Raw genomic sequence first — 26,730 nt, forward strand, 5'->3', positions numbered from 1 at the left:
GGGAGGGGACTACCCTGCACTCTAGAGTGGCTGATTTAATGCTTGTATAACTAAATAAGAAACATAAACAGAAGTTCTCCAGCGAGTGCCTTGGCCTTCATTCTGTTCCAGACCAGTAGCTTAATGACTGCTCCTGCTAAGCACAGCTTCAGCCTGTTGCCCTGGGTGTGGATGTTGCCTGTGTGTCCTCAGGGAGGGCCATAGTTAGTGGGTGAAGGTTAATTGTCTTCTCCTCACAGCTGACTGCAAGTAACTGACATTTTGATTCCCGAACAATGCCTCAGTCATTAGCCTGTTTTGCATTCTCCTTTCTCCTCTAGTTTTGTTTTGCATTGTTGGTTGACTGTTTGCTTTCTCAACCAGACCTATTATTTTTTTTTTCTCTGTGTGTTTTCCTTGCAGGGGATCCCTGGAGTTCCTGGGAAGAGGGGCAAGATGGGTAGGCCGGTAAAGTTTTTCCTCGTCTATTATGCAGACCTTGTTGAATGAAAGTGGAAACAAAACATCCGGCTTTTGGCTGGGTCCCTTCATATCTTTTGAAGGGAACTAAAGGGGGAGCTCAAACAAACCTTTCCATGTCTCTTTTCTCAAGCAGGAAGAAAACTGAAGATGCAAATATTGTTCTCTTCCATCCTTTCACTCTCTGCCCACTTCACAGCCATTTTTTATCTTTTTTTGGACTCTCTCCATGCTCCCTTTGATCTTACACTTCTCAGATTCTCTTCTGCAATGTCCTCCCTCTGGCCAGCCTCTTCCCCAAATGAATTTTTTAATTGCCCCCATGATTGCAGCATCCCAGATGTCTGTGCTCACTCTGTTACATCTATTGCTCTGTGCTCCCACCAGTCCCATCACGTTTGCCTCTTTTTGCTGGGATTCTCTCCAACCCTTGCCCCATCCTGGTTTGTATCATGTGAATGCCCTTTGGAATAGAAATCTTGCTGGCTTTGGTGTTGGTACAGGGTTAAAACAGACTAGATTCAGACACTTTTGAGGTGCAAGGAGATCAAGTAGATTTGAGAGCTTGGCCAGGAGGAAGAGGTGTTTGCAGGCAGGGCTGAATGCAAGGTGGGAATTGTGAGAGCTGCAGAGAAGGAAGGATTTTTGCTGACTGTAGCAAAATGCAAAATAAAAGCAGGTGGGAAAAGTACTGAAATGAGCAGAGGAAACAGGGAAGGGACAGAAAGAAAAGCCCTTCCCACATCAGCCTTCTTCCAGGCAATTCTGTGTGCTTTGTTTGCCAAAGTATGTCAAGTTTCTTGCTCCAGGAGTCAGCAGAGCGAGCGGGCACGGCCGTGCTCTGGTGTGTCTCGTTACCTTGACACCTTGTCCTTCATGTTACCCTGGATTTCTCTCCATCTCCTGACACTGCACTCACAGGCTCCTTCTAAAATGTCCACTCACCCACACATGGAAAAATGCAGTGCTTTCCCCTTGTCACCCTTGCATGTGAATGTGTCCTTTCCAGGAGTCCCACGCCTACTGTTTGCTGGTGTTCTCACAGTAACAGCCACGCAAACATCCCTACAGTGCCACATCCATCCCAGCTGGCTGTTCTGCTCTCCCTAGGACAGGGGGAGGTGGAGTGGATTATTTGGGGGAGGAGATGGTGGAAATCTGTACCAGGTCTTATGGTTTGGGAAGCTGCTGGTTGCACCAGAAACCTCTGTGATGAGTAAGTGCAGAGAGCCAGGAGATGCAACAGTGACTCATGGATCAGAGTAAAACAAACAAAGCAACTGTCGTTAGGTACAGGGATCTGCTCTCTGCCTTGCTTCTGCACAGAGCATGCAGGAGGCTCCAAGCCTTCCAGCTGTTGTTTGGCCAGCACTGGTCATCTTCCAGGCAAGAGTTTTGGTCTGACGGTCACTGCTACAAACAAGGGGCTCCCCTGAGATCAGCAGGGAACCTCTCATCCATGGAGGCATTCAGGCTGGGATCTAGAGAAGGGATTAAACAGCCCCACGTGAGCACCTTTGTTCTGCTGGGCTCCTGTGTCAGGGAGCTTTGGCTCCAACCCCATTGCATGGTACCAGGTTAGATAAGAAATCCTGAATGGCCCCACGCTGCTGATTTGTACTTCTGAGCGCCAAGAAAAAGATTGTGACATCCAGAGATATTCAGGAAGTGACTGGGAGAATGGAAAGCAGGAACCAGCTGACCTGGTTCCCTTCCCAGCCCTTATCTCCTGGCCTGTGCTGTCTCCCAGCTGGGTTGCAGTGTCTCTGAGCCTGCTGTGAGGTTTCTGGTCTCTCGTAACCCCGTGCTGCTGCTTTGCTGGCACAGCTACTGTTCCCGTTCTATTCTCATGCTCTCACTGCACTGGAGAGCACTTGGAGGCCCTAATTAGCTGCCATCCCAAGTTGGTAAATGCTTTGGAGAGTGGGGAAGGAATTGGTATCAAATGTATTTATCTGCCTCTTTTTGTTGGGGATGAGGGATGGCAACAGCTGAAGTGCTCAGCAGAGCAGTGGGGCTGGAGGAGTTTGCATGTGACACCGTGGGCCTCTGAGAATGATGTAAGAGGGAATGATTAAAATAGAAGAACTGGACATGAGTCAGATCTTGAAACCCTTCCAGGGAAGTTAAGTTTTGCAGAGCTGTGAGGGACAGGGTGAATCTGTCATGGAAAGAGCTGACTCCACCTCCCACTCTGCTCTCCTGGCCGTGCAGCAGCAACACGGGAGGCAAGTGGACTTCTGATGTAGGGACCCCAGTGAGCTCTTGAGCAAGGAGAGGGCTGGGGAGAGAGGCAGGATTAAACTACCATGCACTGGGGAGGCTGGAATAATGTCAGTCTGTACGTCTCTGGGTCTGCGGCCTGGTTTGGAGGTAGGCTGGAGGCCAGGAGCTAAAGAGGCTGGTTAAACCCTCAGTCTTGCCAGTGTTGTGGCTGAGAAGAATGGCTTTTTGTGGTGTTTTTGTGGATTGTAGTGCCCTCTGGAAGAACATGCCTGGGAGGATGGTCAGAGCCTGCCAAGGCAAGGTGGGGAGATGCCACGTTGCTTGGTGACTGTGCAGGAGGAGGAAGAGGATGTGGGACCTGATTCCTCCCTGTGGCATGAGAATTCAGACGAGTTGTTTGGCTGTTCTCAGCTGTGTGCAGAACAGGGGTGACACACTCTGCTCTCCTTTGAGCTCAGTAGCTGAAACTTAGCACGTAAATGTTAAGGATTACTGCTCAGATGTCAAGGAAGAGGTGCTAGGAAGTGGCAAGTGGATTTGAAGTGTTAGGGATCAGTGCTTAGGGGACCCCAGCAGTCTCCCTTCTCTATGCTTGTCAGCAGCAGGGGTGGAGGTTGTGAGGGCCAGCAGTGATCTGGCAGCCACTCCAATGTGGCCTCAGTATCTGCTGTGAGCACCATGGTGGTGCCAAGCTGCAGACCCTGGCACTGACCACAGCCAGGATCCCTCTCACCAGCTCTCAGCCTGCAATGTGCCAGCCCCTTCTCACCATTCTTCATGTCTGCTGTCCAATTCCGTGTTGACTCATGAAGTGAATGTCTTTTTTCCTGCCTTCAGTGAACACCAAGCCCCAATATATTCTTTTCACCTGATAAGTTGTGAGAAGTGCATGTGAGACCCCCGGTGCTCCCCACCACTGTGGGCAGGCTGGTGGATCCTGTGACAAGGCTCTGGGGGAGACACCAGAGAGCAGAAAGCAGGACTGCCTTTGGGTGAGGAAGGTTTCATTTTACAGCTTCCCCCAACCTTTTGATAGTTGGCTGAGATAACTCAGTGGTGAATGTAAGTGCATGGGCCTTGGCCAAGTTACACAGGCCCAGCTGTTGTCCAGGCAAACAATGGGGGAATGTGTTGCCATGTGTCTGGACAGGCTGGCATAACCACACACTCCTGAGAAACTCAGTTGTAGGGACTAAGAGGATAAACAACTCCTCTCTTCTTGCTCCAGTCTTTGCTCTGCTCTGGGAGCTGCTGAGGCCCTTCCTTGCAATCAGAGGGAACCAAGAGAGAGTTTTCTGCACCACACGAGTTGGGATTTGGGAAACTGGTAACAGCATTTTAATGGATAATTGCCAAACTCCAGCTGACTTGAGTGGGCTCTCTGGGGGTGCCAAGAGCTGGCCCTTCAGCTTTTCTCATAAAAACATGGGTGAGGAATAAGAGCTCTCACCTACAGCTCTGAGTATCATGGTTCATGTGAGCTGCTAAGGGTTCAGGCTTGTCTCTTTTGTTGCTGGGACTTTGTTACCTATCAAGAAAAAAGGAGGAAGAAGGGAACTGTACTTTTCTTTAAAGATATAGAAACATTTAAAAGAAATTTTATAATTAAAATTGAAATATTGCTAAAGCAGGGATAAACTTCAGCAGTTTCCCACTTAGCTGGGTGATAGTTCAGTGTGTTGATCCACAAGCCATCTCCTAAAATTTGAAAGAAATAAGAATGATTTTTAACTGTTCCTGAATTATATTATCTGTCTATATCCTCAGAAAATAAATATTTACTTTTCCACAGAGATTCATTGCTCAGGCCTGATTCCCCTGAGCACTTGGTAAGTTCACCCTCCAGTCCATAAGGCACCCCTTCCCAACTGGTGTCCCAGTTCAGGTTCAGCTGTATATGTAGATAAGGACTTTCAGCTGGGGCCACCTAAAGTGAGTGGAGAAATGTGCAGGGGGAGGACCTGTTTGTACAGTAGATCCACATGGTGAGCTGCAGGAAGGAACACAAACGGCCTGTGGGAGCTGATGGACAGGACTTGAGCAGCACTCTCTGCCTTGTGCCAATATCCCAGCTCAGCACCAAAAAGTTTGATGCCTTCTTCAGGTACTGATTGATTTTAAAAATAATTTTAAAAATTAATGTGCTTTTAATCATTCTGCTTGCATGAAAAGCCAAGTGGAGGTCCTGAAAATCAGTAATTGACAAAACTCCTCTGCTCCTGAGAGTGTTTTAGCCCATGAATTGATTTTTTCATGCTGGCCAAATAACTTGATGTTTTGGTAAATTTTTTATTAACCTGATTTTTTAAAATCTATTTTGTTCGAGCAACTTTTCTAATGCTTAAGTTAGACACTGAAACTGGGCAGCAGGTCTCTCCTGCCCTCTGAGTTTGGTTCACCACTCTGAAATGTAGGCACGAGCCCAGAGCAAATGTCACCATCTCTTTTTGGCTGGAGTTGTGTTCCACGTGTCTGGAGTTTCCCAAATCTCTGTGGTGAGGTGCTTGCCTGGTTACTTATCGCTCTGGTATCAGCACGTGTTCCTGTGTTCATCATTACATCATCCAAATTGCCTGGCAAGGTGAACAATGTCACCATGTAATTATTTAAAAAAAAAAAAAAAAAAGGGCAAAAGAAAGTACTGAAAACACAGAGAAAAAGGTTTGAAAGGTGCCAAGGCCCGTGACTTCCACTGCAAGGGAAGGAACAAACCCAGAGATGGTTTTCCAAGAATGTCCCTAAGGGGCTTGTCCATCACTATTCAAAAAACTCATGAAGAACTGAACTAAGTTCTTCTAAGCACAAGAGCATCTTTCTCCCTTCAGGGAAATGTTAATTCATAGATCAAAGCCCAAAAATTATTTTCATTAGAAACTGTAAGAAAAAAGAATGCAGCTATGATCACTTTTAGTTCTGAAAGTATTTTGATGGCCAGAGCTGCTTGACTTTCTTAAACAGGAAACAGCTTGATTGGGAAATCTTGGCCATAAATAATTAGGAGAGTTGGCAAATTCAGTGCTTTGCAGCATTAGGTAACTGGGTCTGTGTAATCTGCTCCTTTGGAGCCCCGAGGGTGGAGGAAGGGATCAGACACGTGTGAAAGGAGCAAAGAGGGTGAGAGGGGCTTCAGGGGACTTTGGCTCCTGTTTGGGTGGAACTGGCTACCTGTGCCCCCAGAGCTGGAGGGGCAGTTATGTTGAAAAAAAGCAAATCTTCATGAAAAATTCTTGATGACATCTCTACCCAAAGAGGATATGACATGGAGGTGTGAAGTCTTGAAGGGAGAGGAAGCAAACCTCCCTTCTGAGTGAGAAAGGAGCAGAGCAGGACCAGCGGTCCCGTACCCAGCTGAGGGGACATCACCCTCCTCCAGGGATGAAAGCTGTCACAGGCCTGGGTCTGGACTGAGCAGGAGGCACAGGCTCCTGTGTGGCCAGTGAGCAATCATGCCAGGAGCACAGGGCTGGCCAGGCACCCTCAGGGTGGCTCTGGGTGCTGTGGGGCTGAGGAGCCCCCTCGTCCTCACACCCACCTCTGAGGGGCTCATGTCTGCTCTCCCTACCAGGAATGCTCTCAGAGGGATAAGCTGCCAACATAAGCTACACTTGTTTGTTTTATTCTCCTCCTTTTTTCCAGTGAATGCCTTCCCTCACCCTCCGTCCTGCTTCCCCCACCACCACCTTCCTTCTTTATTTTTTTCCAGTTTAAATCGTTTGACTTGCAAGGTCCATCCCTGGGGAGACTCCTGGGCAGAGATTCACCTGCCCAGAGCCAACTGGCAAATAGAGTCTTTTACAGACAAGACAGGAGGGCTGGTTGGTTTGAGCAGCTTCACCTTCAGCCAACAGGAAAATAAAATCCTATTTTTGGAGAAGGATTCTGTTGGCGTGAAGACCTGCCAGGATTCCTCGGAGCAGCAGCTGCCAGACTGCCTCCCTTACTCCATCAGGGAAAGTGTTCTAAACTGAATCAGATGTTGTGTACACACAACACACCCACCCACATGCACACACCTGAAAGGGCCTTGGGGAAGCAAAGGATCTGGAGCATCTCACTGGTCCCTGCTTCCCTGAGGACAGCTGCTTCCAGGGACAGGAGACAAGAAGTGGTGTCTGCTCAGACCAGGAGCAGCACTTTGGCTGAAAACAGCAAGAAAGGCCAGGCTTTTCTTTTTGCTGTTTTAAGCAGAGGAAAAAAGGAAAGGGAGGTGGAGAGGGATGTAATCCCCATGATGCAGGAGTTGCTGGTTCCAGTGTCTGTCTGGGTCTGGTTGTTCTCAGCAGGAGTCTCCCAGGACATGAAAGGATGCTCTTTGCAGGGAGCGTGGGTGAACAGGAATGAAGGCAGTATTGTGGGATCTCAAAGATAGAGATTTAGTTACTGATTCAGCTTCAATCTTGGTGTTACCTGGGATAAATCATTCTGCATCTCTCTCTGTCTCAGCTCCCTATCTAGTGGTGGTTCTTCAGCTGCACCAAGGACAAACTGTGCAAACACTAAACCTCTGCTTGGGGTGGGGACAGGGGAGCACAGGAGCACCTGGATCTTGCTTAGTGCAATGCATCTGCTTGTGTGCTTTTCCTCCAGCTCCTCTTCTTGCTTCATCTTGCTTCTTTTATTGAACTTCTCCTTCAGACAATCTGAAATCCATTTGGCTGGACTCTTTTTTTTCCCCCACCTCCTCTCTGTATTTCCCAGCTGTGAGAAAGAGCCAAAAGTTTTGTCATACCTGACTTCAGCTGCTGTGGAGGAGCACCCTGCTGGCTCTTGGCCAACAGAACTTGTTAGTTGAACATTTTCCTCCTAGCTCTGCTGTCATTTACCATCTCTTCCTGGTTCTGGTCCTTCTCTGCATGAACCCTCCCTCCCACAAGGTGGGCAGCATGCACAGCTCAATATTTTTCACTGGGGTGTTTTCTTTGCTGTCCCAATTCTTGAGCTTGATTTCCAGGCACCAGGCTTCCTGGAAAAATAGCTGCACCCTGAAAAATGGTGGACTTTCTGTACCAAAAACCCCTCTGTGCTCACCTTGGGAAGGTCAGAAGCCTCTGAAGGTGCTGGGCTCTGTAATCCCTTTTCACAAATCTGTAAAGGGCTGCCAGTTGCCACCTGCTTGCCCTCCAGCACCATTCCTGCCCCATGTGTTCTCCCTCTGTTTGGGCTCCTTGGGCTGCTGGAGCCATGGACAGGAGAGGAGGGGTAGGGTTGGGTACAGGAATGAGACAAATGGGATAACAAAGTCTGCTTGTAATTCCTAGTCTGCTTGTTTCAGTTGAATTTTGCTGGTTTTGTTCCTGGGGAACATCTCTACCCTTTAAGCTCAGGCAGGAGGGAAGAGACACTGAAAAAAAATCACTTTTACAGACATGTGAGATACAATCCATTAGGACACTGTGGTCACTGGAACTGTTCCTGTGGTTTAAACTGCTACTGCTTACCCCATGGAAAGAAAGTGCTTTCTTTTTCATTAGGGATTTAGAAGATTGATTGTTTCCTGCTGTGCACAGGGCTGTGGTGGGATGGCTTTCACAACCTGGTGTGGGTCTTTGGAGATTGTATGGATGCTGAAATCTCCTCCTCCATGCCCTAGACACCAGCCCTGGTCTCATTTAATGTGAAAAAGACTGTGAGTACTTGTGTTGCCAAGCTCAAATACTGGGCTAGGGAGCTTGGGCTTGGTTGGATTGAAGCTGTTCTTTCCATTTGTCTCCTCCTCTGGGTTTGTTTTGCCACTTGAGCAAAAAAAGTACCAAGGACCACCCATCAGCCCAGGGATCTGTGAGCCTGGGCTGGGAGCAGGTGGCATGTTAAGGACAACCAGGTGTTGACAAGGATGGGGCTTTGCTGCTGAGTGTTGTCTTGGGCCTGGCTGCTGGAGCAAAGGTGCCAGCCCACACTGTTCTGGGCTTTCTTCTCTGTTTCCTGCCACTTTGACCCTTTTCCATCCCATCTTGAGCATGGGCAGAAACCCCAGCTCTGCGGGGGAAGACACATTGTGCTGTGAACTGGTTGTATTGTCCAATCTCTTACTGGGCAGCTTGGCCAAGTGACCTCAGGTACTCGGCTTTCTGCCTTCAAAACAGGAATAATCTGCTTTTTAAAATACTCAGAGATCTGCTGGTGGAAAGCCTGTGTAAAAGCTGGATTTTTATTAACTGTCCTACCAAGTGCCTCAAATTTCCTGTGTTTATCTTTAAGCAGCAAAGTTAGGGTGAGAAACTGAGGCATTAAAAGTGTTTGGTGGGAAACATATTAATTTAAATAGTTCTTTATCTGGACACTTATTCTGGCAGAGGAGTGCATTGTTTATATCACTTTGGAAGAGATTTAAACCGAATTTAGAGAATGCTCTTAGTCTGGAGCAAACATTCCTCTAAATGATACTAAGCTGCTGTAGTTATATTGATTTAATTGTACTATTCAAAGTAGTAAAACCTTCCCACATTGGCAAGACTTCAGCAGCCTAAGGGCCTGGCTGCTCAGTGGCATCTGTGGGTCACTCTGTGCCCAGCTCTGCCCTCTGAGAAAAGAAAGTGACATCTGAGGGAGTCCTGAAGGCTGTGACTGAAATCTGCAGCAGCCAAAGTACAGTATCAGTCTGTGCACACTCATATTTTCCTTGGCAGGTTGTGTGACTGTAAACAGCAAAATATTCCAACACACTTTTTTTTTTTTTTCTGTCTTGCCTGAGCAATGAGTTTTCCCTACACATCCCTGGTCTGGTCTTATTGATTCAGCATGTAGCAGAGTTCTTTTCCCCTTTTTTTAATTAAAGAAAATTGTAACCCCCCACGTTCTTGTTATATTTAACATCTTTGTCACATGCAGAGGCTGGAGGGATGCAGTGCCCAGCTAGGAAAAGGCAGACAACTTTCCTGGTGGTGCTGATGCCCATAAAACAGAAGCTTTCAACCCAGGAAAGCAGTAACTTGTGGATGTTGTAGGGAATGGGCACAGAAGGGGTGAAGTGCTGGCTCTGAAGTCAATGGCAAAATTTTGGTTGTCTTAAACCAGTCTGACTTCTCTCACCTTAGGTTTGACCAACATCTGTTTACTCAGTTGTGTTGCCCAGGACTTGTCAGCCCTCAAAGGTGAAGGGAGGTCTTGGGTGACATCTCGGATGACATTCCCAGTGTCGTTTTCCTGTTCTGTCTGCTGTGATCATTTCAATGTTCAGTGTTGCTGATGGGTTTCCAGACACTGTGTTGCTGTTGGTGGTGCCACGTTGCCTCCCTCAGGTTTGCTTTCACAAGGTTTTCCAAGTGTTTGTAGGATACAGGGGAGCAGGCAGGAAGCGAGAGCATCCTTCTGGCTCAGCAAGGACCATCTCCTCCCTGTCTGCTCCATCCCTGTCTCTCAAGCTCTTAGCTAGCCTGGAATGTGGTTGTGTTCTCCTTTGTATCTCACAGTCTGGTGGAGCCAGAGAAGGGCAGGGGGCAATTTTATTGTCAATCCTAGTCTGAGCCAAAAGTGACACACCACCAGCAGCTGCTGCTTGTTGGTGTGTCTCTGGAGCACATCTTCTGGTGGAGCCTCATCTAAGCAATGCTGCTTGCTCTCCAAGACTGCTCCACCATAAACAGAAGAGGGAGCAAGGGTGGTCAGAGCCTTGTTTCAGGAGTTCCCACTCTGAACTGAAGCACAAAGGTGGATGGTCTGGCTAGGAAGCCTTTTATATGCCAATATATTCCTTAGTTTTCCATCCTGATGCCCACAGTCAGAACAGCATGGAGAAAAGAGCAGGATTTTAGCCTTGGCTGAACAAACCAAGTCCAGGAGCCAGAGCCTGAGGTTAGGCTCTGTGTGTTCTCTGTCCATGGGGAGCTCCTCTAGCAGACGACAATTTCCCTTCTGGCTCAGAGTCAAAAGAGGTGGGTGCTGTGTCATATTTTATCCTGCTCCATCTTAAGGAACATGCAAGAAAAAGAAGTGGAGAGTCACAGCCCTCTCACCTCAATGTCATAGCCCCAAACCCCCTCCACTGCAGCTGAAGTTCAAAGCAGACCTGAAGCTGCTGCTGTCTGAGCTGGACCCTGATAGCTCTTGGCAGCCTGTTCCGGGCCAGTTCTTTGCTGAATGAAGTCGAAACTCAGAGGAAAATTGAGTTCAATCCATCTTAAACTCCACTGCTTCCTCCTTGAAATTGTAGGTGTAGTGAGTAGGAGGCTCTACTAACCACAGAGGCTGTGTACCCCTCTGCTGAGCTTTTCCTGAGGGAGACAGAGCAGGACAGAGCAGAGCAAGCTGCTGTCTGAGCTGTTTGTAGGAGGGAACTGGGGGGCCCAGGGGAGCTCAGGGTCTGTCTAAGTGTGTGAGAGAGAACGTGTCACACCACCACGTTCTGGCTCTGAACCTCCACTCCCTTCTCTCTCATTGTCTGAAGTCTTCCAAATTTGTATCAGATATAATGAGATGATGAAGTAGTCTTTTGTGGTGACTTTTTCATGTAGTAAACATGGTCTTTCACAGCTCTGGGGTGTGGACCATAATGAGCTTGGAACTGTTTGTTCCTCTGGCAAGCTGAAAGGTTGTGAATTCATTGAAGTGAATTCACAAGGCATCTTTGATCAGCTCCATTAAGCATCTCCATGGTCTCCACCAGGCATGATGTTATTCAGCTATCCTATGGGAAGGGGGTACTGCTAAAATGATTGTGTTAGCAGACAGCATGAAATAATTCAGATTGACAATCCATTTTTTGAGGATAGTCATTGCAGTGAAGTTTATGAATTCTTGCTAAACGTAAGGGATTTGGGACTCACTTTTAAGGAGGTTTTGACTGCTTCCAGTAGGCTACTTCTTCCTGAAAGAGGATGGAAAGCACTGTAAATTTAAATGCAGAGTGTGATCTTCCAAATGTGGAATTATCATTTCACACGTAAATTACACAGCATTATCTTCAAGGTTGCATATTCCTTGTTGGACATACTGGAGGACTTGGGTGAGCCAAAAGGAGGACAGAAGCACTGATTTCCACCCCTTCTCTCTACTCCACTCCCTCATGTTGTCTCTCTACACGGTCTGTAAAAGCCTTGCCTGCCACGTGAAGTGTGCCCGGGGCTGGCAGCTGGTGCTCAGAAAAGGCAGGGATGGAGGGCTGAGCACAGCCTGTAAGGCAAGGGGGGAGCACCTCAGGCCCAGCAGCCTCAGCTAGGGATGCTTTTCTTAGCATGGCCAAGGAAAAAGCCTTCCTGTCCACTCACTGATTCTTCCTCTCAAAGCTCTCACCAGTTAAAGTGCAGTGGCTGAGCCTTGTAAATGGCACTTCTGGTTGCCCTTCATTGGCCCCAGGAGAGGGCAGTGAATCAGAGCTCTTGGCCTTCCAGAGCTGCTCACTGAGCTGCTGTGCTGGTGGAGCAGGAATGGTTTGGATGAGGACAAGCAGGCTGGATGGCCCACATTTTTTTGTCACCTGCTGTCCACCAAAGGGCTGCACGGGGGGAGCAGTTGTGAAGCTGATTGCCTTTCCACAAGGGTGCTTCAGTAGCTAATAATAGTGTTTGCCTTCTCTCCTTAGGGTTTTCCTGGTGATTTTGGGGAACGGGGACCTCCAGGCATTGATGGAAACCCAGTAAGTTGATGGCTTTTTCCCTTCTTTCTTTCCTCTGCAGTAGACACCACAGCACACTGCATCGTGTTGGTTCAAGCTGAAAGAAGCTTTTCAGTTTGGTGGCAGCTGCATTTTCTTGTTGTCCCTTCTGAAAAACAAATGTACACCCCTGCCCTGCTCAAGCAAGCTGTGAATTCCTGTGTTCAACTCAACATCCTGTAACTGCCAGGTCATCATGTTGCCATTTGCTTTCTGTCTCCATCTATTGCCTGTTTTGCACCTTGGCCTTGATAGAAGCTTCCTCATCCTGAGCATATGTCTGGAAGAAAAATCTAGAAAGAGAAGGTAGGGATGTTGCTCCTGATAAGCAGTGGTTGGAGCAGGTTGTCCACACCACAGGGCCTGATGCAAAGCCTGTGACAGCCACAGGAATCACCCTGTTGATTAGTGTGCCCTGGATGGAGCTTTCTATGACCACAGCATGGAGACAGGCCCACAGACACAGGGACATCTCATCACAAGGCACCATAGATGGGTGCTCGAGTGTATGTGAAGCTCAGAGGAGCAGCCATGTACTCACCTGTGTAGAGGTCTGAGGTACATGAGGGGCATGTTTCCCTCCTGTTCATCACCTTTCATTTTCTGATGTGGATTAGCAAGCTGGTACCATTTGGTTTACACCTCAGAAGCTTCTGAAGTGCCCCAAGCTCAGTACCGGTCCCTGTCTGCAGGGAATGTTAGTACTGGTGCAAGAAGTGCCAGATTCCCCACTCTGGTGTCTGGGAAATCAGGGAGAGACACCATAGCCCAGGCTCCTGCTGCCCTGCCCTGGGCCTCAGCCAGCCCTGGCACTGCCATGGGTGAAGTCTGTAGGCTCCTGAGTTCTTGGCCTCTCTCTGGTCTTCACCTGACCCTTGCTGGCTTTCTAGGAATGGGATGTGTCTTATGGGAGTTGGATCAGGATGGTCCCAGAGACCATTTGAGCAGCTGGATGCTGATAAGGTTTGTTCTGCTCTGCTTTTGCAGCACTTCATGCCAAGGAGTTGGGGATGTGCTGTGTTTTCCACTACTCACAAAACACACCCTTGTGAATGACAAAAGTGCTCAGATGTAATTATACTAAATTATTTTCTGAATGACTTTGTTGACTCTCCCACAATTAGCATGTGAGCAGTGCTGATTCATCTTTGAAATTCCTGCTGGCTTGGTTATTCACACATAGTCAGAGTGCAGCTCTTGCTGTTTGATGGAATGATTTGTGTGAAATGACCCACTCCTCGTGTGTCTTCAAGTTCCCATTCCTCAGAAACGCAGCACAGAAGTCATTTCCACAAGTGCCTCTATAACCAGCAAGCCGAGCTCAGCTACACTCCAGCCTGTGTGGGAATTCAGCACAAGATCACAAATGTAGTGAGCTGAAAGAGTTAGATTCCCAAGGAATACTTCTGTGGGACTTTTCCCATCCTTCAGTAAACTTAAGCCACGGGTCCAAGTGGAATCAGTAGTCCCAAAGTAGAAGACTTTCTAGATTACATTTCCAGCCAGCCCACCAGGAAGAGCAGAAATCCTGGAGATCAGAAAGACTTTTTGTTCCAAGTGACTCGTTTTGTTTTCTTTTAAATTTGCAAGTTGTCTAAGCCCCATTCAGAAGATGTGCTCAGTGTCAGCTCAATGCCAGTTCCCAGAGCTCTGCAGAGAAGCAAATGTCCCTTCCCTTAATTCACCCAGAAGGGTTGATCTTCTTTCATCTTATCAATGGCTTTTAAATATTAATGTGCCTTGGAGATTGTAGAATGAAAACAGACTGTGTCGGCTAACTTGAAGGGAGGTTCACAGGGTCACAAGTGGAGTCACAGACGCAGAAAAATGCCAGAAAGTCTCTTTGTGGAGCACACAAATATGCTGAGTTTGCTCTAGGTGGACTGTGCAGCTAAATTGTAGGCAGGCGGGCAGGCTGCCCTGGGCCATGAGCTGCCCCAGCCCTGCTGCATCCCCTGAGCACTTACTGCTGCCTCTGCCCTCGCATGGGGAAGAGGAGCCCACAGATCTTCTTTCCATCCCCTCCAGGCAGAGCAAAGACTGTTCCAACCACAAGGACGTTTTTCCCTCCTTCCAACTTGCTGAGAACTGTTGAGCCATCACATTCCAGATCACCCTTCCCGGAGTGCTTTAGCCACTCCAATTAGTCTCTTAATCACAGGAATTAGAAATGGGAGAGGGCTGTTGATTCATCTCTTTGTCTCTTGTCCCAGTGCCTGGTTAAAAAAAATAGAAAGATAGAGCCTGATTTCCTTGCAGGTCAGACACCAGCCTGTCATTATTGATAGCCAGGAGACAGCACCTGTAAATCACCCATTTCCTAGGCCAGGGAATGGCTCAAATTAACAACTAGTCCTGATCACATCTCCCAGGGGAGTCCACCCCCTCCTCTTCCAAGAGGAAATCCTCTTGTGTCAGACATGAGGCCATGGGTTTCCACATTCACCCTTTGTCTTGAGCAATACTCACATGAGGGAAATCTAGGCTGTCCCTCCTGGCGCTGGGACCAAGAGCTGACCATCCACCCAGTCCACATCCCAGCCACCCTCAGAGCCTCCAGAGCTTACTGGGGAACCCTGTGCAGCTCCTGTGCCTGGCATTCCTGGGGATACTCCCTCTTCTCACTGAGCCTAGTAATGCCAGGCCTCGACTCACAGCTTGAATCCAACCTTATTCCAGTAGCTCTGAGGACACAGCAATCCCACCCATGAGAAACAATTGCTCCACAGATGTCCCAAGTATGCAGGAAAGGAACCAGCCATAAAAAAGCAATTTTAGGCTGGTTGAGATTATGAAACCCTTTTTGTGTGTGCTTGCCCAATAGTCCTTTACTCCACTTCCCATAAAATAAACACACGTAACCCTTTACCCAAGGAGCCTGAGCACGTTCAGTCACGCTGTGTCCCCTTCCCTTTCATTCTTTCACCAGGCAAATCTTTCCATAAAAGGGGAGCTTTATTGCACTGAAGGGGACCCCACCAGATGTGCACCATAAACTGAGCCGGTCTGTCAAAGAAAGTAGCCAGCAAGATCCAGAGCAGTGGTAGGGTTGTCTGAGCCAACGGGAAGTTTAGTATTTCCAGTGCACTTGTTTTGAGAGGCCCTGTTGGAGACTGAGGTGTGTAAGTGCAGGTCCTTGCCCTGACAAGAAACCCACTGTAGTTGAGTGGGTGATCCACGAGGGAGGCATGAAGACAAGCTGAGCATGGCACAGAGATTGCTGAAGTGCTTGGGGACACGGGTAGGTGACCTGTGTGGGTCTGACGCGGGTTCTCTGCTGCACCTCACCTGGGAATGCTGTCAGGCACCTGCCCGCACTCCTGGTGCCTGCACATCTGTGGAAACCGGCGTGTGGGGAGTGTGCAGTGAAGCTGAGAACTCAAACCAGCCCCACAAACCCAGACAGCAGCCTGTTCCTCACCGTGGTGTGCTCTGGGGTGCTCTTGAAAAACCTCAAAGAGGAGCTGGTGCTTTCCAAGAACACTCTGCTTGGGAGAGGTCTGTAAGAGGTGGCAAATGGGCCCAGAGCCCAAGATGAAAGGCCTGCAGCCCCTCTCCTGCTCTCTGCAGTGTGCCTAACAGTGACTTGTCCTCCAAGCAAGTGCTGGGTTCCCTGCAGAGAGCTCCCTGCTCCAGGCACAGGGCTGCTGAGCCACCTCCCTGCAGAAAAGCTGCAGCCCAAGGATCAGGGGCTTTTCTCAAAACTGAATGAATGGCCAGGTGGTGGTCTGGGTGAGAGCCCAGAGGGGTGAGGGAGAGGATGCTGCTGGTTCCACACCTGAAACCAGCTGTTAGATACAGGAGGAGCAGCCTTGGAGGACTCCATGTCCCCTAACCACTCCCCACAACCTCACCTTTCCTGACACAGAGCAGCAGCTTCCCTCTTCTTCCCACCCCAGCCTTGCTGCTCCCCTGGTCTCTCCCTACCCTGGTCCCTCTCCCTGCCTGTGCCTTGTCCCACCTGGGCCAGGCTCCCTCCTGCTCCCCTCCCTGCCCAGTGAAATGCTGCTTTCACCCAGCCAGCTCCAGGGAGAGGAAATCAGCCCTGCAAATAACTTGCCAACAACAAGCAGCCCTGTGTCTGGAGGGGCTGTGCTCACTAAGATGGAAGTTCTTGACCAGTTGGGCTGGGGAAGGGGCTGGGGAGGGGGCCGGATGGGGGGAGGGACGGTCCTTTCCCTTCCCACAAGTTCTTGAAACACTAAACTGCCTTTCAGCCTCTGTTTGTCTACAAAGTGCCCCTAACCATGTCAGTTTGTCTTTCCTTTTAGGGAGAATTGGGAGCCCCAGGTCCTCCTGGAGTCCTTGGACTCATTGTAAGTACAAAAACAAATGGAGATTAACCCTTTCAGCCTGCATAACTACACACAGATTTTCTTCTTTCTGTGGCAGGGCAGTGAGCAGGGCGAGTGTTTGTAGGGAGGAGGGGTGAGGTCTGGGGAGAGAGGAGGCTGCCTGGTGGACTGGGAGGTGGAGGAGGGCAAACCCTTTCTAAGCAAAAGGGAACAGATGAAAGGATTGCTGTTACTGCCTTTATTCCTAGATAACTCGCCCTTTTGGTAACATTTACCAGGGGATTTCTTCAAAGATGCAATATTAATTCCACACCAGGATCTGTTGTCTTTTAAAAAGCAAGTTCCTGTAAGCAGTAACCAAAGGACACACAGCTCTTGCTCACTGGAAGGACCATGGGCAGGAACTGTCTGTCCTCTGGAGATACAGGAATGTTATGTGCATTCTCACCAACCCAGCACTAATCCAGGTAATTATGTTCACAGCCAAATTCCACCCTTCATTAGACTCTTCACCAGCAGGAGATAAGTGGCTGTAAGGATGGGTGGCAACTCATCTGCTGGCAGCTGGGCTGGGGGTTAGTGAATGCCCAGCTGAACATATTATGGGTTATTTTTAGGTCTCAGTATATGTTTCAAGTTCTTTCCTTCTGTGCACGTAGAGTGGTAGGTTCAGTTAATACTACAGCATTCTTTCAAAATGACTCCTCCTCAGCTATTACAATCCATGGCTTGCAATAAATGGTTAAAAGGGTTCTCCTTTTGCCCTCCCATAGCTCAAATTCAGCTGAGATCAAAGCCTCCTTGCCCTAGACATTGCACAACCATAGAGCACCAAACCCAGAACTCTTAGGATCCCTGGGGGAGAAGCAGAGAACATGATGGAACAAGTGTAGCCATCCTGGGCACAGGTGGAATAAAGCTTCAGGAAGATCTTCATGGAACCAGGAATTAGGTCTGTGCCTCCTCTTGTTAGTGAAGATGCCAGTAGCCACTTCAGTCATAGCAGCTGAAGGGATGTGAGAGCACAGAGCTGTGAGAGGAAGATTTTAAACAGAATGATTGAAGGTATTGTCCAAATGGGGTCCTATTTCTCCCAGCTTTTGGAAAGATTTAGCTGGTTGCTATTATCTCACAGGCATTTGTTAGAAAGTGAAGGGTCAGACATGGTAACTGTGATTAAGATCCTTCCAGAGCTGATGGAGTCAGGAGGCCTGTCCCCCCCTCCCAGCTGGCCCAGGATCCTGCTGGTATGTGCTCAGGATGGATCACAGGGGCCAGGAAGGGCAGGTTTTGATCTGCACTGGGGACAGGCAGTGTGTGGTTCCTAACCTGCCTGTGTGATCAATGGTGTTTATGTTGCACACTGGCTGAAACTACCCAAATGGCACCAAATTAATTCTATCTGAGGTACAACTAAACTGCTTTTTTTCCTGACTGGCCTCAAGATCATCTAGCATTGCATGCCCCAGACCAGGACTCAGCTCCATCACCAGACATCTGGAATCTGTCACCTTCTCTGTCTTGATCCATTACATCAGTCTCTACTGACACCCCAAGTTCTAATGTTTTTGCTGGAAAAGGGCAAAACCAGCAATTTTCTTTTTGCTGCTAAGTCTGGTCTGTCTTAAATTTTAAATATTTCTTCTCCCTTCCCACCCAGATGAAGAAATCATCGTTGCTGCTGTGAGCTTCCTCCTGGCTCTACTTCTAAGGCAGAGTCAGTCCTTTGTAAGGCTGTTTTTTCAGGAATCCTGGCAGTAACCATCAGCTCCTGTCACTCCCAGTTGGTCTGTTGGTACCACTGGGAGCAGATAAAAATATCAGTCAGAGATTCAGGTCAAACTGAGTCAGATCTTGTATCCCTGGGTAATACACAACTCCTGAATTCAGGATGCTGAAGCATCTCCAGTGGGCTTGATCAAAGAGTGACCTCCTCCATCCTCCTGGGATGAAGGGGGCACATCCATCCTGCCTCCTCCTCTCTGTGGGACATTCCCACCCCTGTTGCCTCTGGTCTGCAGCACGGGGCTCAGGCTGCAGGGCAGGGGGGAGGCAGATCCAGAGTTTGCTTCGGGCTGGCCCCATCAGTCCCTTTCCTTCCTCCCCAGCTACTGCAGCCCCAGGGGACCGGCCGGGTGCCCGGCTCCCTGCAGGCTCCCTCCAGGTGTTTGGGCTCACTGTTCAGGAGAGGCTGAAGAGCAGAATTAGATGTAACTAAAGCCTCCTGCTCTCCTAATTAACAGTGTGGGCAAAGCTTTAAGTCAACTTGTTCCCACAAGCAGGCTTTGTGCTGGGAGGGATGAAAAGGGCATGTGTTCAGGCAGTGCAGCCCCGCGGGGCTGGGGGCTCCTGCAGCAGAGCCCTCCCTGTTTATTTACCCATTGCAGGCCAGGCAGGTATCACTGACTCTCCTCATGGGCAGCCTGTTGAAATCCTGGCCACTGAAGGCTTCCTTTTGTACACTCCACACAGCAGCCCAGAGCTCCAGGTCCTCCTGGGCTGCAGCCTCTGGTGCAAGTCCCAGAACTCGATGCTGTGCTGACTCCTCAGTCCGGCAGAACCACCACACTGCTGAGACACCTCTGTCCTTACCTCCTGCTTCTCCTCCCCATATCACTTTCACATATCAAAGCTTGATTTCTTAACTGTTCTTCAAAGCTGGATTTCTTGACTATTCACTTTTTTGCTGCTTGGCTGTGTCATTTTAAACACACCCTCAATCCCCCCTCTGGAGAACTGTGGTAGATTCTTCCTGAGAACACATGTAACTTCTCAAGGAAGAAATGCTCTCTAGGATTGTCTTAAACCAGATTGGTATTTTATTTTTTCAAATAGTGGAAGAGGGAAATGAATCTATTCAAAAGTTAGAAGGAATATAAAAAATCTCAGATCCTACCACAGTTGCAGATGGTTTCTTAATTAATTTCACATTATTTTGCCATCAATTTACTAGCCTGAATTCTTTATCTGTTTTTTTAAGTGGATCCAGGACCCCAGGCTCCTGGTTTTGGAGTCTGACCACACTCCCCAGCACCCATATCTCCTGTGGCACAGGAGAGGGATGTTCACAGCTCCTCCAGGCATCCAGCACACCCTGCCCCATGGCCATGTGCAGGAGCAGCAGCAGCACCATGAGGCCAGGTCACAGGGGGGACAGCTCACAACTCCAGTGCTCAGTGCCCAGGTGCTTTGGGCTCTTTGTGGCCAGAGCAGGATGCCAACAGAAGCTGCTCTTCTTCCCTCACCTGCCTGTGAGACAAACACCCTGTTCTGCTTTTTCTTCAAGGCTGTCTACACCTTAAAAATCTCCTGGTGCCAGGATGCTGCTTCTGCTGAAATCAGTGCAATTCCTCAGTGATACTGAGAGACCAGATGGCAGAGAAATTTCACACCACATACAGTTACCTGTTGGTTGGGCACCTCATGACTTGGGTAATTTTCTTTCTCTCACTAGGGTGACATGGGCTCTGTTGGACCGATTGGCTATCCAGGACCAAAAGGCTTAAAGGTGAGAGAGTAACTGAGCTGGGTCAGCTCTTGCTCCTCCAGGGCAGGGCTGAAGATTATTCTGTTCCTTCCTTGGAGATTCTTCTTATTCCTTCCCTCCTGAGAGACAGGATGGGCAGCAGTGATGTTTGTCCACTGCCTCAGGTTCAGGACTGCTGAGCACAACATCCCTCTGGTGCTCTGCAGTGGGTGTGAGCCCAAGGACAATCCCAGGGGTGTTTCCCTGTGTGCCTGCAGCCCATCAGGGTGTTCAAACTACGTGGTGGAGCACACTTTGGGGGCAGCCTGGTACTTGGCCTTGGGGCTGTGCCAGGCCAATGCTGCAGGCCTGAGCATCAGGGACATCAATGTCACAGATAGACCTGAGCAAGTCTTCCCAGGGACTCAGTCTCACTTCAAACTTCCTTTTGTTTCAGGGGCTGATGGGAAACCCTGGAGAACATGGACTGAAAGGTGATAAGGTGATCTGAATACTCCCTTATTGCACTGTGTTTTAATTTTGCATGTGAAATCCCTTTTCTAGTTTCTCTTTCTTACTCAGCACCATGGTACTGGTTCCACTCTGACTCTCTGACCCCATCCTCCCACCCTCCCTCCTTTCTTGACACTCCAGTCCTGATTTTTCTTTCTTTTTATGACATTCACCCTGTCCCCTGTTCCATGGAGTTCTAGTATAGATCAGTTATGCTTGAATCCTCTTTGAAGCTTCTGGTTGCCACTGATGGTGACACTCACTGGGCTTCAGAACCCCACTCCACTGGGCTTTTACCTTTTAAAATTGGTTATGTGTTGGGATGGGGAGGAGGATGAAGACCTAACAGCACTGACAGTGGGTTTGCTCACTGCATCAAGCAAACCAGCTGGATTCCCAGGAAAAAACTGTTCTGCTGTAGGTACCTCTGCTGCTGTTCACAGAGGCCCAGCTCAGCTCAGCTTCCTGCAGAGAGGAAATTGCCTGATGCCAAACTGATATCAATCACTTCAGAAAAAGGAAAGGGGCATTGGTTGCAATGATTTAATACTGCTGGCACTTAAACATGCAGCTTGGGCTACATCAGGATGGAGCTGTGTGTGTACATGTTTCACTGCCATGAGAATCACCCTCCTCCAGATCTTTGATTGTGGGATTTATTTAGGCTGGGAGTGGGAGGTGCCATCATGTATTGGTGGCTCTGATTGCTCAGCAGGACAATGGAAAATGACTGTTAAGTGTGTTCTCCTCCTCCTGTCTGATGTTTTAATCTCTGGTTAGATGTTTGCTTCAGACTCCCTTCCTGACTTTCTTTACAGCCCTTTCCTAATCCAAGACTGACAAACCAGCCCTCCTCCTCAAGCCTCCTCTATCCCTAATGAGTTGACTAGCTTGAATATCCTGGGTGCTGTCAAACACCCAGATCAGACCAGCTATGATTTCAGAGTCAGAAAGAGCTTCCAAACAGCTTGTGTGTATCCTTTCCAGCAGTCCAACAGCCAAAGGGCTGGGAAATGCAAAGGAAAGGAAAATCAGAGCTGTGTAGGCACTGATGGCCCCAGGTCCCCCTGCTCAGCTGAAGACAGCTCAGGCATTGCAGGTTTTGCCCAAACACCCTAGTTTGCTGCACTTGTTTGCATGAGTTTAGACAAAGTTCATCTGCTCTCCTTCCTTTTGAGGGAAGATTTGGCCTGAAATACCTTTGTGGTTTTTTCAGTTATTTGGTTTTCTGACTTGTTGGTCTTGCTGTTCAGCTAGTTGGCCCAGTTTATAATACATCCCTTCTCCAACTGATCAAAAGGCTGTTGGGTTCATTTACTCAGTCCCACATTTCTTTAGTGAATGGCACCTTTTCATTTTCCCTCACTCCAGGTTGAACATCATTATCAGAAACACTCATCCCTTCTTACAGCTTGTTTACGTTTGTGTTATAGTTGTTTATGTTCTGGTACCACTAAGAAATTTAAATGTTACCTGGTCTTGCTGCTTTTGCCCAGTTTGTAGCAAAGGAAAAATTCTGCCTTCAAAGAGCTTGTGGTCTAAATGCACGTGTGGTAGAAGGAAGGGACATTTATGCCCTTCATGTTAAGTGAGGGCTTGTGAGTGGTAGAAGTGATGGAGGAGCAGGTTGCTAAAGGTGGGAAGTGCATCCTGCTCTCTTGGACCCTCTCCTTGCCAGGATCATCTCTTGTCTTGCTGCCTCCTTGTTTCAATGAAAACATTTCCTATCTCAGCCTTTATTAAGAAGCTGCATCATAAATCTTAGTTTGCCTCTCGCTTGTTTTTGCCACATACTTTTTAATTGAAGGTGGTTTTGGAAATATCTGACTTAAGGAAGTAGCACATATAGGAAAGCAGAGGCAGGATCTCTGTTCATTTAATGTCCAGTTGGGCTACAAGAAGGACCCTGCCTAGAGCAGAGGGATTGACTTATGTTAGAGACTCCCTTCTGTAACCTTTCACCAGTTGTGTCACTGTTAGTTTCTGCTGCTATTGCTATTTTTAGCCTGTGACATCTTATTTAAAGGCTTTCTCCTGTTGCCTGCTATTATTTTTCTGTGTATTAGATTTTTACTTCTTTATAACCCTCCACCATCACCTTCAGACAAAACTGTCTTACAGCTATGACCACAAACATAAGCAGCCTCTCTGAATCTTGTGTTTATCCCCCATGTCTGTTGGTCTGAAAGTTTGCCTCTTGCCATTCTTGAAACATTTCCAGACCATGGCTGGATACAATCTGCCTCTGCAGAGATCCTCATTCATGGCTTGGTCACCTCCCAAGCAACAGGATTCCCATCTCTGCTGGATGCTGAAGCTGCAATTACAAGGGTGAACTTGGTTGGGGATGACAGTCCAGCCACTGTGCTGCAGCTTTTCCTTGTGCACTGGTGTGGCTCAAGAACACCCACCTCACTCTGCTGTGAGCATGTGAGGTCCCTCAGTTCTCTATGAAGAGCAAATTATGTCAGACTTCCAAGGGGGTGCTGCTTTCCTGGAGTGTGTTCACCAGGAATGCTGCAGGAGAAGGAAGGGCTGGCACCACACTGTGCAGAACCAAAGCACAACCCCTAGATCAGAAAGCTGTGGTAGGGGTCAGGAGCCCTTTGTGCACCCCAGCCTGTGAACAGGGTTCAGAAATCAGCTGAAGACACAAGATTTTCCATAGGGGTGGAGCTGACAGCTCTCCAAGCACCTTTCTTCAGGAGCTGTCAGCCCTGCTAAACATTCCCATTCCAGCAGCAAAACAGCACCTTACACCAGTGAGTCCCAGCCTACTGAAAGCTGAATTTTGTACGAAAATGTCAGGTGGATTCTCTGCAAAGCAGTTTCTAATAAACCCACTCAGAAACAGAGGCTTTTCCCAAAGGGATGTGAGGGATTATTGCAGAAGAAATGCATTAGTCTCCCATGACGTGGCCAGAGGGGAGAGGGATAAATCTTCTGCTTCACTGTGGTTTCTAAAAAAGCTGGTAAACATAGAGTTAAACTTCATATAAAAAGGGCAAAATAAACTTACATCTGCTGCCACTCATGGGTTAGCCCAGGTTTGAGGGGGAACAGGGACTGTCAGAGTCCTGCTTAGCCTGGGATGGTCTTTTCCCTCCTGTCATAGTTCTACAGAACTTGGCCTCCTCTCCTTTTGGCATGTCCATGAGGAGCTACCTGTGCCATGCTCTGTCCCCTGGGACCCTGTGGGGCTGTGGGAGCAGCCCCAGGTGCTGGTAGCACAGGGTCCAGGGGCACATCCCAGTCCTCCTGCAGGAACCTCATCTTTGTGTCTAGCAGCCAGGCTGGCAAGTACCAGACACACCAGTGCCAACCAGCCCCGTCTGCAGCCCCCGTCACAACTTGGTGCCACAGGATTTAACAATGTTTTTTACAGCTTCATTTTTTCCACAAAATGGGTCATCCTTCTGTTTCCATTTATATGCTTCCATGGAAGAATCTGATCTTAGAGGGAGCAGTGGAATTACTGTATAACCCTGAAATAAAGAGGGGTCTTGAGAGGACCACGTGGTGTGATGAGTACAGGGGAAAGGTGCAGGAAGAGAAGGAAATCCTAGCTACTTGTTCACATAAAGGGGTTTCATGAATCAGGACATCTGCAGCTGATGAAGGACACAGCTCAGTAAAACACCTCTAGTGGTTTTGCAGTGTTTTCTCCCCTTGGATTGCTAAGCAGAAAGTTTTGGGAAGAGAGGTGTCCACTTGAAAGCAAAACAAGGTTTCTGCGCAGCGACCTCCTCGGTGTCCTACAGGCAGCAACCTCTCCTGGTGCTTGCAAGTCTGTCCCTTCCCTCCTAACCCCTTCCTGCACCGTGTGGCCTTGAGAAGGGCCTCAGAGTCTCTGAAGCTGAATTTCTTTTTATAGGTGAAACATGAAACACAGGCAATACCCCCTGGGCAAAGCCTGTTTGTAATTTCAGATTTGACATTCCTCCTCCTCCCCAAGAGCAAAGTCCTCACAACCCCTTTTCATCATCTCAGCTTCACTCTTTTTAATAACAAACATGCCTGACCTCTTTCCTCCCTATTTTTTTTCCCCTCACACTAAGGACACACACCTTGTCACAGCTTCAGACTCACTGTGCTCAAGGCTGGTGGAAGGGGATGCCCTAATCCTTCAGTTTTGGTGTAAGATATTAATGGCCATGGCAGATGGAGGGTTCATGCCAAGACACTTGGCTGTGCTGTTGCAATGAACATCTTGTGTGGAGCCCAGCTAAAGATAAGAGATGTGTTTTGTCTTCCCTGCTTCCTTCTCCCCCTCCCTAATGCCCATTTCTGGGTTGTTTGGAAACTGCTTTCTCTCTCATGCAGTCACTATCCCACCTGGCTCAAAGGTCAGTGATAACAGTTTGTTGCTGCCTTTTGCTCTGCTCAGGGAACTTTTTTTCTTACAGCAGGAATTTCTTCATGTCCACGTATTTCTTCCTAAGCAGTATTTCAGTGGCCATTCACACTGTCTGGGTAGAAAACTATTCAAGAAAAAAATAATATGTATCACCTCAGCATAGGTGAGAAAGACAAGGACTTTTCAGAGCAAACATCTCACTGTCAAGAAAAGCTGTTTTCCTGCTGTCTGGTGGCAGGAGCCAGAATTAGGGTTGCCTTCTGTTTTCACTGTTTGAAGCTTTGGACTAGGTAAAATTAGCAGCAAATTCAGAGAAGATGAGAGAAGTCTGGCAATGGCTGGAAGTGAACTGGGTCATACAGTAGGGCTTTTTTGCCATCTTTATTGTATCTAATACTTGGGGTTCATCCCAGCTGAAGCTGTTTAAATAGCCTTTTTCTTTTTTCCATTTGTTTGCATTGCCAAAAGAAAGAAAAAAAAAAAAAAAAAAAGAAGAAAGGATGGAAAATAGTTTTGATGAAGCAGAAAGTTCATTATTTAACTCAAATTAAAATATTTTAGGTTAAAAAAAAAAAGAATAAAATTCCTTTAACTTTTTAAAAGAGCAACATTCCAACTTTCACATATAAAAGACTTGTTTTGAAGATGGTTCAGTGAAATGTTCTGGGAACATTTACCAAAACATGTAAGCAAATTTAGCATGCATCCATGAAATGTTTCCATCATTGAATCTGCACAGTTCTTAATTATTTTCCTGCTGCAAAAGTTGTCTCCAGAAAGTCTTTCCCACCTCAGACCTTGACCGTTCCCAATTTCATTATCCCCTGCATGTTAGTGAAGTGGTGAGAATGATTCCAGCTCTCAGATAAGGAGTGGGTGGTTTTGCTGGTTAGAAGTAGATTTCCTCTGTCATCTCTTTGTAGACTTTGGCTCTGTTGCAGGAGTCCATATGTCTTCCATGTGGACTCTAAACATATAGCTCTGTGCTCTGGTAGAGCTTGTTCCCTTAGATGAAGCCAAGTTGAGAGGCATGTGCTGTGCATGGGACAGAGCTCCTCTAGCAGTTGTTTCTGTTGGGTCCTGTCAGTGTAACAAGTTTTTATAATCATTCCTCCTTTGACTTCCCAAGTCGAATCTTCCTTTCTCTGCCCCATCACTGACTCCTCCGTTGTTTAAGTACATCACTAAATAAATGAGGTTGGAAGGGACTTCAGGAGGTCATCTGCTCCAACAGCCTGCTCACACTGCCTCTTGGCAGTGCAGGATAGCCCACTGCTCCCAAGAAAACCTTCTGGGATACTTATTTTCTACCCAGGGAGTCAGAATCTGTTGCAATGGTCCAAAAAGGGGGGATGGGGGAGGAAGGATAACTTGGTTAGGAAATCTTGTCAGTGATGGTGTGCTCAAAGATGGGATTCCATCCCAATGAACCCCAGCCCACCCCTCCCAGGGAACCTCAGCCTGTGTTGGCAATAATACCAAACCATGACTAGAAGTTCCTTTTGTTTTCCCATGGAAGAGGATTGATCTTTGATGTCAGCACTAGGATATGTTCCTAGAAACCCTGAGTATTGTTTTCTTTTCTGTAGAGCCTTATGAGAGAAAAGATTCATTCATTGAAATCTAAACTAGCCCTTCTGCTCAGCTGAATTTTAACACTTCACCACCTTCACGGTTGCTCTCAGCCAGAGGGATGTAGCCTCTCTTCTTGCAGCTTTTACAGAAACAATTCACATTTCCCTCTCTCCTGCAGTTTCATTTCTCACTTTAGAATCCGAGTTGGGAAACGCACAGTTTGCTCAGGGTTGTTGCTGCAGTTCCTGTG

At 48.0% G+C, this 26,730-nt stretch overlaps 1 protein-coding gene across 3 annotated transcripts in view; it reads left to right on the forward strand.

Moving 5' to 3' along the window:
* COL27A1 (collagen type XXVII alpha 1 chain) overlaps positions 1-26,730 on the forward strand; it is a 148,987-nt gene that overhangs the window by 49,671 nt on the left and 72,586 nt on the right. For all 3 annotated transcript variants that reach the window (XM_051636281.1, XM_051636284.1, XM_051636282.1), the window contains exons 12-16: positions 403-447; positions 12,203-12,256; positions 16,546-16,590; positions 20,024-20,077; positions 20,493-20,537. In XM_051636281.1, coding sequence (XP_051492241.1) covers positions 403-447; positions 12,203-12,256; positions 16,546-16,590; positions 20,024-20,077; positions 20,493-20,537 — 243 coding nt within the window. The remainder of the gene's footprint in view (positions 1-402; positions 448-12,202; positions 12,257-16,545; positions 16,591-20,023; positions 20,078-20,492; positions 20,538-26,730) is intronic.

Source organism: Apus apus, chromosome 19 (genome assembly GCF_020740795.1).
Source record: "Apus apus isolate bApuApu2 chromosome 19, bApuApu2.pri.cur, whole genome shotgun sequence".
NCBI classification, from domain to species: Eukaryota; Metazoa; Chordata; class Aves; order Apodiformes; family Apodidae; genus Apus; species Apus apus.